General features: G+C 39.6%; 5 protein-coding genes across 5 annotated transcripts; all 5 read right to left on the bottom strand.

Moving 5' to 3' along the window:
* Position 1: 1 nt before the first annotated feature.
* Positions 2–1,180, bottom strand: TM35_000271580 (uncharacterized protein; the record flags this gene model as incomplete). Its single annotated transcript, XM_029028051.1, has 1 exon — positions 2–1,180. A coding segment is annotated over one exon (1,179 nt), but the record flags the coding sequence as incomplete, so codon positions are not given.
* A 492-nt stretch (positions 1,181–1,672) lies between these two features.
* Positions 1,673–2,404, bottom strand: TM35_000271570 (uncharacterized protein; the record flags this gene model as incomplete). Its single annotated transcript, XM_029028050.1, has 1 exon — positions 1,673–2,404. One exon carries the CDS (start codon positions 2,402–2,404, stop codon positions 1,673–1,675), a length of 732 nt encoding a protein of 243 aa, XP_028880633.1.
* A 453-nt stretch (positions 2,405–2,857) lies between these two features.
* Positions 2,858–3,394, bottom strand: TM35_000271560 (uncharacterized protein; the record flags this gene model as incomplete). Its single annotated transcript, XM_029028049.1, has 1 exon — positions 2,858–3,394. One exon carries the CDS (start codon positions 3,392–3,394, stop codon positions 2,858–2,860), a length of 537 nt encoding a protein of 178 aa, XP_028880632.1.
* An 803-nt stretch (positions 3,395–4,197) lies between these two features.
* TM35_000271550 (electron transfer flavoprotein-ubiquinone oxidoreductase) lies at positions 4,198–5,892 on the bottom strand (the record flags this gene model as incomplete). The annotated part of the gene is made up of 1 exon (XM_029028048.1): positions 4,198–5,892. One exon carries the CDS (start codon positions 5,890–5,892, stop codon positions 4,198–4,200), a length of 1,695 nt encoding a protein of 564 aa, XP_028880631.1.
* A 966-nt stretch (positions 5,893–6,858) lies between these two features.
* Positions 6,859–9,729, bottom strand: TM35_000271540 (uncharacterized protein; the record flags this gene model as incomplete). Its single annotated transcript, XM_029028047.1, has 1 exon — positions 6,859–9,729. A coding segment is annotated over one exon (2,871 nt), but the record flags the coding sequence as incomplete, so codon positions are not given.

Below are 9,729 nucleotides of genomic sequence, written 5' to 3'. Positions count from 1 at the left end.
CCACCTCCTGTGAAAGAGTGGCAATGGTCTCGTCCCTCGACTGCGCAGCATCAAGCTGATGGGCTTCCAGTGCAGCAGCGGCCTCCTCATGTTCACGCTGTGCAGCAGCAAGCTGTTCCTGCAGTCGCTCCACCTCTTCTCTCAATGATTGCATAACCACTTTATGTTGTTGTTGACTAGCCAACATTTGATTTTGGAGTTCATTTACTTGTGATATTGCAGCAATTCCTATATTTGTTACCACTTCGCTCGGAGCCTCAAGAGAAATGTTGGATTCACGTGAATTTGAGCGTAACTCGTCTAGCTGTTCTTGAAGTTGGCGAATCACTCGCCTGTCTTCTTCAATGGTTTCTTGTACGCGTTTCTTCCATTTCGCCACACGTTCTTCTACTGCTTTTTCTATTGTTTCTTCGGTGGCTTGAATGTGGGAGGAACGACTTTGAGGATCCATGTGCGTTTCTTTTAATTCATTCTCCTTTATATCACTAATATTTGTTTGCGTTGCCGTAGTAGATGGAGTGAACATGGGTGCCCTAAGAGATTGTAGCTCATTTTCCAGTTGTTCAATACGATCCATGTCTTCCTGCATTTTGGCTTTTACACGTTCCTTCCAAACGGAAAGTTTCTCCTGTACGGCAGATTCAAGTACTTCGGGAGGAATCATTCCTGAGAGCAACGATGTACCAGTCACGCCACTACTAACGCGATACTTTTCTAGTTGTTCCTGTAACTCTGCTATAGTCTTCTGATCCTGTTGTGAAGTTATCATTACTTTTTCTCGCCAGACCCGAACCTTTTCCTGAAGTTCAGTGAGCTCTAGGGTCTTTTCTGTGAGTTGCTGCTGCAGCTCCTGGATGTGTCCCTCATGTCGACTCAACTCTGTGGCGTACACCAGGCGTTCTTCTTCCATGGCCTGTTGTAATTTCAATTCACTACGCGGTTCAGATGGCAATGGTTGTACTGATCCCATGGAACTATCACTTGAGTTCTGCTGTAAAGTTTCACTTTCAGGTGGTGGCTGGCCAGTAAGTTGCTCAACCAACTCTTCCAACATAGTAATGCGATTGCTTTTTTCACGGATACTATTTGCCTGTTTTTTCGCTATTTCAATGATCTCATTGCGAGGCATGACAGCCAGGTCAACGATGCGGGTCCGTCGATGAGGTATTAATGGATCCATTGTAGTAAGAATAAAATTTGTTTTGCTTCTCTGTTCTACAGATGTGTTGATAAAAATGGAATGATCTATTTCCCACTTACTTTAAGTGTGTAGATACTGTTCCCTTGTTTCTTTTTACAAGCAGTTTGCATAAATAGTTTTATATTCACGTATATGTATGACGTTCCTATGCGTTTGTTTCCTTGTTTGTTTTCAAAGGTAGCAAGAACATACAGATAATGGAAAATAAGTAGAGTAGTTTAATTGTTTCTATACATGCTCTTTTTTTTTGCATATCCCTTTTATATGTGCTTATATCTGCTGTAGATTATTATTACACAAACTGTTTATCCGTTTAAGAAATCATCACCACCATCAACAACATCATCTCTTCTTTCATGTCTTTGTTCCTCTCTGATTTATTCTTTGTTCCTCTTTTTTTTTTCTTTTTTTTTCCATTTTTCTCACCAATCTCTTTTGCTGGGATTCACAGGCTTACCAAACGTCCACCCATTACGAAATCACCAAAGGCGAGACCACACCGAGGACTGTCACCGTTAGGGAGTTATCTGAAAGATCCTTCCCATCACTGTAGTTCACTGGTTTACGCCTAGACGTGGGTGAAAACACATCCACAGAAAAACTAATCTTCTCCATCTGTAATCGGAGATCAAGCTTAGCGAAGCTTGAACACGGCCCCAAAAACTTATCGGACACTTCCGTTTTCCCTCCCTTGTTTCCCGTTGCAGGGATCTTCTGACGGATGTCATTAACTGCACGACGCTTTGCTGAAGGATCTCCCACTTCTCGCAGACCGCCTAAAGTAATCGCAGCCACAGTGAAAACGCGTGTTTTTGTGTCCAGTTCGCCTTTAACATGTGCTCGAATGAAGACAATGATTTCGTCACTTTGTAATGATGAATTGTCATCGCCACTCCTGTTAGTATTATTATTATTATTATTATTATTATTATTATTATTATTATTATTATTATTATTATTATTATTATTATGTTTATTATGTTTATTATGTTTATTGTGTAAAGTAACGTGTACGCCTGTCACCTGCAGAGTGCTACTGCCCACGGGATATGGCATAGGAACTAACGTTGTTGTTGTTTTTGTGAGAGGATTAGACTTTTCGTCTACTGCCACTCCGGCTTCTTGTCTTTTACTCTCTTTTGAGAGAAGGAGTGCCTCACGTACAGAGGTGATAGGCACTTTAACAATGGCCAGCTGCACCATCGTTACTTCTCGAGTCTGTCTGTTGTTTTTTTTTTTTTTTTTCTTCTTCTTCTTTCTTGTCCACATGTATTTGAAAACCAAAAAGATGGAAAGGAATAGAGAAAATATGAAACAGAAGAAGAAGAAGGTACTGAACAGTTGATTAACGAAATAAAAAAAAAGAAAAAAAAGAAAAAAAAAAACATTTCTTTCTTCTGAACGTCTTTCGTTGTTGCTGCTGTTTTTCGTTTTTTTCTCACACTCCTTTCCTTTGGGTATTCACCACATCGCAGTCCTTAACCGTTAACAATAATAATAATAATAATAATAATAATAATAATAATAATAATAATAATAATAAATATATAGTTCGACTGTGCTAGACGGCATTTCCCCAGGTGTCTTTATTCCTCTTCACATATGCATTCTCAACACATTTCTCCTAGTCCTCACTCTCTTGCCAAGTCTTCATTCTTATTTCTTGTTCTTGTTCTTCTTTTTCTTTTTCCCCTCTTGCTGTTGTTGTTGTTGTTGTTTCTCTTTCTTTGTATCGGACCTCGCACGTTTTCGCCCTGCTGCCTCCATATCTTCCATATCCTCTTCCTCATCATCATCATCTTCGTTTATACCATCAAACCCTGCGCCAATCTGCTGGCCCTCCTCATCACTCTCAAAATAACCGGTAAGGTGCACCGTTGGATATTTTTCAGAAGCCGCATTTGATGATGATGTTGATGATGTTGTTGTCTGAGAGGCCACAAGTGTAAAGGAGACTTTCTGTGCAAAGATGAGTTGCAGTGGGGCGTAGAAGATACTGCGATCTGCAGAGAGTGTACAGAGTGCGAAACGGTTTGGTTGATCGTGGCTCTGCACATATAAAGTAAGAGTGCCTGGCATTGTGGAGGTGAGGGCACAGTGTGTGAGCACCAGAGAAGTGTTGGGAGGCATCGGTGGAGTGATTGGCACACCGTCGGCCCGTAATTCCAAACCAAAGAAACAGTGAAGTGACATGTTTTTTTTTTTTTTTTTTGTAACACTTATCTTTTCTACTTGTTTTCTTTTTTTCTTTTTCTTTTGTGTGTATTATTACTTTTTATAAGTGTTTACTTGTTTGAATGTATATGTAAATGTATGTAGTTTCTTTCGTTCTTTCGCTCGTTTGTGTTGGTTGGTAGTTATTGCTTTTTTTTTCTTTTTTTTTCTTTTGATTGTATTTGCCGTTGATCCCCCCGCCTTGTATGGGTTTATTATTATTTTTTTCTTCTTTTTAGATCCTGCAAACACTTCCAAAAAATGATAAAAAAAAAGAAACTCCCTTCTGCTGTAGAGATATAAAAAAAAAAACACATCAGGAACAAGGAAAAGAGAAGAGAAAGAATAATCATAATAATCATAATAATCATAATAATAATAATAATAATAATAATAATAAACAAATATATCAATATATAAATATATAGATCTCGTTCTCAAGCAAATCGTACGCATCCAAAAACAACACAAACCCATATCAATTAAAGAAAACAAAAAAAAAAAAACGTTCAAGCAAGGAAAGTGCAAAATAGAGAAAGTGATACGCAGGCAGGTGATTTAAAAAGAAAAAAGAAAAACACCAAAAGAAAAAGATAAAAATAGAAACAGGGAAAAAAAAGAAAAATAAATAAAACCAAAATGAAAATAACACCTTTTTTTTTTTATTTCTTTCTTTTCCTTCTTTCTATTTCTTTTTCCTTATAGTTACTGTTGTCTTTTTTTTTTTTTTTTTTTTTTCTTTTTTTATTCTCCTCTCTCCTTCTCTCTCAAAAAAAAAAAACTTACATCTGTGCACTGTAATTAGGACCACCACCGCCTTCTGGAGGTGTCCAGTTAATATTTTGTTTTGGATCTTTAATATCACACGCCTTGCAGTGTAAACAATTCGGTGCATTTATCACCAGTTTTCCATCTATAAACTCATACACCTTTGCAGGACAATATTTCCCTTCAGGTCCATCATAAACGGCGAGATTTACCTTTTCTGCCAGAGATGGATCTTTTAATTTCAGATGAACAGGTTGATCCGCATTGTGTGCAGTTCCACTACGGCTATGATTGGTAAGAAGATCAAAGGTAAGTTTATTATCTGGCTTTGGATAATCAATCGGTGTACATTCAGAAGCGGGTTTAAGGGCTTTATGATCGGGTTGATGATGGGTAAGAGTTATTGGTTCCTTTCCTTTTGTAATCATAGTAGTTAATCCTGTATAAAAGACACCCATAAAGAAATTTCGTGCAAATACCTGACGTACATTTCGTACAGCATATAGTTCAGGATATAACCAACTATTATGAAATCGATCATCATAACTTTTACATTCTACACCATTTCGTTTTTCTTTTCCAGCTGCAAAGGCATCATCATAAATAGCTTCTGCTGCTAACATGGCAGATTTCATAGCGGTATGTGTACCTTTAATTTTAGGAAGATTAAGAAAACCAGCACAATCCCCAACAAGTAATCCACCAGGGAAATGTAAGGTTGGAAGAGAAGTATATCCTCCTTCCACAAGTGTTCGCGCTCCGTATAAAATGGGTCTTCCTTCTTTTAATTGCGAAGCCACAAGTTCATGTGTTTTCCACTTCTGTAATTCCATATAGGGTCGTATATATGGATTACTATAATCAAGACCAACCACGAAGCCAAGTGAGATTAAACCTTCTCCATAGTGATAAAGAAAAGAACCACCATATGTATTGTGATGTCCTTTATCCGTAACAGGCCATCCAATAGTATGCATAACTGTACCTGGACGATGAACTTTAGATGGAACTTCCCAGACTTCTTTAATACCTAAACCATAGGTCTGAAAATTCTTTTCTCCACGAAGATTAAACTTCTTTTCTAATTGTTTTGTACAAGAACCACGACATCCTTCAGCAAAGATGGTTTGTTTGGCTTTAAAAATCATACCAGGTTCATATTGTGGAGTTTTTTCACCCTTTTTATTAATTCCCACATCATTTAATTGTACACCTTCTACATATTTCCCACTACTATCATACACCGGCTCTGCGGCGGCGAAACCAGGATACAACTCCACACCCAACTCCACTGCCTGATCACTCATCCACTTACAAAGTGAACCAAGTGACATAATATAAGCATTTCGATTATGTAGAGTTGGTGGGAGAAGTGGAGATTTCATATATCGTTTCTGATCTCGTAATAGATAAAACGAATCACTTGTTACAGCTGTCATTACAGGAAGTTCATCTGCTTTACGCCAATTCGGAAGTAACTCATCTAATGCGTGGGTCTCAATACAAGCACCAGAGAGAGTATGTGCCCCAATTTCACTTCCCTTTTCCACAAGTCCTACACGAAAGTCATCCTTCGCATCACCAGCGAGTTGTTTAAGGCGAATCGCCGCTGCCAGACCGGAAGGACCACCACCTACAATCACAACATCAAACTCCTCCACCATACGCTCAGCTGGAGCACATAGGATACGCCAAGATCGACGAAACATGATTTATATAAATATATTTATATAAATATATAATTTTATGTTGTTTGTTTCTTTGTTTATGTTCCAAATGATAAGAGGATGAGAGGTTTTTTTTTTTTTCTTTTCTTTTGTTTGTTTTTCGTACTTTTATTTCCTTTCCTTGCAATTTCGATTTTTCTTTTTTATTCCTTTCTTCTCACGATAAAAAAAAAAGATTGTTTGCAATAATATTATATAAATATAAAATAAATAGGTAAATATAAATACCTATTTATTTATATTTATATAATATTTGTTTCACTCTGGTTGTCTCTTACCTTTTGTCTTTTTTTTTTTGTTTTGAACACCTTCCTTTCCTTTTAATGTATACAAGATTCGTTAAAGCAAGCAAAAATAGAAGAAAACGTTAGAAAAAGAAAAAGCAAAATATCAAATTTCTTTAATAGATCTCTTCATTTATTTAATTAATTTGCTTTCATCACTGCAATGTATGTTTATTTTTTTTTTTTTTTGTAATAGTGAAGGGATTTTTTGGGGGAGTGGGGAATGTAAACACTGTGGAGCAAACGATCTCAATATTAATCGCTACTCGTGGCAACACAGCAACGCAAAAAGTGAGAGAGAGAGAGAAACATAAAAAAGAAAAAAAAAAAAAAAGACTGCAGATGAAATACACCACACACAGAGGGAAGACTTTCCGAAAACAACTTCTAGTAAAAGGGGCGCACACAGTAAAGGCGGGAAATTCAAAATAAAAAAATTTATTTTCTTTGTGTTAAGTTTTTGCTTTGGCTTTTTTTTTTTTTTTCCTTTCTTTCTTTCTTTCTTTCTTTTATTTCTTTCCACCCACCTGATTCATTTTACATGACTGTTGTTGTTTTTTTTTTTTTTTTTTTTTTTTTTTTTTTTTCATTCTATTCCATTCTTCTTTTTCTTCTTTTCTTTCTTCTCCTCTCATATAAACTTCCCCCACCCCACCCCACCTCTTCACGCCCCGTGATGGCGAAGCAGTAAAAGGACGAACAAAGAAAGTGAACTACAAATAAGAATGTAATCATCCCAACTCCAATGATCCCCAACTGCGGCAGTCTTGTGAACCACAGAACTCGAAGTAGAAGTAGAACTCGAACTCTCAACAGACAATTTCTGTTGTTGTTGTTGTTGTTGTTGATCGTGTCGGTATGGATGAGGTCGATTCTCTCCCTCTTGTTTGTCAGAAGATAAAAGTACAGATGTGTCAGTTATGTCCTCCATTATATCTTCCTGCTCAAATGGCATTGGTAAACCCAATAGTTTGGAAAAACCATAACGTTGTCGTGAGAAGTACAGCCACCACCATTGAAAATTAAGAGACATAAGTGCAAAGTTAACAGCATAGACAGAACCCGTAGGATCTGCTTCCACTACACGATCGTAATACCGCTTCGCCAAGTATAGCCGCATCTCCTCTGCAGCAATAATTTTAGCTGCTTTCCCTTTTTCTTTTGCTTCGGTTTCTTTATTATTATTATTATTATTATTAGTATTATCATCATTCATGTCATCCTCCACAGCTCCGGCAGTGATAATGCGAATAAGAGCATCTCTAACACCGAGAACGTTTCGGCTATTTTTAACGCCTAGACCCAATTGATACATAAATCCCATATTAAATAATGCTTTGGGATTATGTTTGCTAGCAGCCGCTTCATAATGCATTAATGCCTGTGACATACTTGAACCAATTAATCGACTTTCACCATAATAATAAAAATCACCAAGACGCAAATTAGCCTCAGGGTTTCCAAAAATGGCGGACATTCCATATATTCGCAGTCGTAACATATTAAGTGCCTCACTCTGTGATAGCAGCCGTGGGGAAGATGGTGTTTGCTCTTCTGTCAAGGTATTACTTGTTGGGGTATGATACCATTCTAACCAGATGACTCCACTTTCATTCTTCATTGCACGTTCTGGTGGTCTACCGCTCTTTGCAAAGACTTCATTTTCCAATGCTTCAGGTGGTTCTTCCATTATTGGGACGCTTTCAATCAGTTGAGCGGCATTTTTTCTTGAGGAAATGTGTCCAGCCTCTGCGAGTGAGAGAACCTCAAATAATTGTACCAGCGTATTACCTTTACGAGGTACAATCGGTGGGGATATACCCTTTTCATCCAATGGAAAGTATGGGGAGTCATTAGAGGAATCAAAGAAAGAATTAAAAGATGCTACACGACTATAATAACTTAATGATCGCATACAATTCCCCTTATCATACTCAATACGTGCGAGTTGCCAGAATGAGAGGAGATTACCACGAACGGCTGCCGTTTCAAAATGTCTAATTGCTGACACTACATCTTGTGGCACACCACGACCGTGTAATAAGAGTACACCAAGATTGTAAATACCCTCTACACTCCCATGTTCGGCACTTAACCTAAAATACTCTGCTGCTGTTACATAATCTGGTTTTGCTTTCCCTTTTTCATGATCACTACTCTCAATATCCACAGCACCTTCTGTTCCTGTTTCTCCCTCTGGTGTGGCGGGTTGCCCATTCACGTAGAAACCAACCGCGTGAAGATATCCCATACCATTAAGTGAGACAGGATCATTTTGTGCCGCCCCTTGTGAATAATACGTTGCTGCCGTCGCCAAATCTCTTGCAATGGCCGGTTGTGCGGTGTTATCGCCGGTAGCGTGGAGTTGTCCAAGTGCGCCGTACGCAGCGACTTCCCCACGATCGAGAGCGTTAAGGAAATATAAACGGGCGCGGTGCCAATCTCGCGGTATTCCACGCCGACCACGAAAGTAAATACGGCCAAGGGCGAGAAGGGCATCCGTCGCGCCCTCATCTGCGCGGTACATGAGAAGTTGCATGGCCTCTGACTCATCCACCAGTCGTCCTCCCCGCATTTCCCGCAGGTGTTGAAGAGGATTTGGTACGCCGTTGTAACTATGGGCCACAATGTCGGCCACCTCGCGGTAATGCCGCAACGCCTTCTCGCAGCTGCTGGCAACACCAATGCCATCCGCGTAGCGGCGGCCAAGAGCCATATGAGCCTCCGGCACATGTTCTAATGCCGCGAAGGTGTGATGGAGAATGGCCTTCGCATCGGATTGTGGAACACCAATGCCGTTGGCGTAGAGAACACCCAAGAGCCAATGCAGGCGACCGTGGCCGTGGGCAACACCCAACTTAATCCACGCCAGTGCAGAGGCGAAACTCTCTTCTTCGTAGAGAGCACGAAGGACACCGTGATAGTACTGCGATAACTCCACAGCGGAGAGCGGGGGAGGGGTTGTAGAAACACCGGCATTCATAGAACTCTTCTCATCTGTAGAAGAGATACGGTTCTGCGGCTCCGCAGGTGGGAAATAAGGACGTGGGTGACTCATTTCTTTCCCTTCATATTCTTCCTCTTCCAGTTCATTCTCTTCTTCCTCAACATTCTCTGAAATCTTATTAAAGGACCCTATCGTGTTGTACATGACAACCTCTTCAGTTTCCACAATTTCGGGTTCCAACGGTACATCCCTCTCTTGTGGTTCCTGAAAAGAGGGAGATTCCACGTATACATCCTCAAACTCAATTCCTTCTTCCGATGAATTTTTGCTCTCTGTAATGCTCTCCATCGTCTGTGGAAAATCATCCAACACAGAAAGAGTCTCATCCCCACCCTCTTCCATTATTCCCTCTTCCGCTGCCTCATCAATACGCAACTTTTCCACTGCAATTGCTTCCGGTTCCACTGGCTTTGCAACAACAGGTACTTCCTCTTTCACAGACTTCGGTGTAGCTGCAGTAGATACCGGAGTCTCCACTACTGGCTCTGTTGTTGTTTTTGTTGGTGTTGGTACAGAAGGTGCCGGTTT

The sequence above is a fragment of the Trypanosoma theileri genome, assembly GCF_002087225.1.
Source record: "Trypanosoma theileri isolate Edinburgh chromosome Unknown TM35_Tth_27_V1, whole genome shotgun sequence".
NCBI classification, from domain to species: Eukaryota; Euglenozoa; class Kinetoplastea; order Trypanosomatida; family Trypanosomatidae; genus Trypanosoma; species Trypanosoma theileri.
Note: the sequence above shows the minus strand (reverse complement) of the source record. Positions and strands in the feature narration are given on the sequence as shown.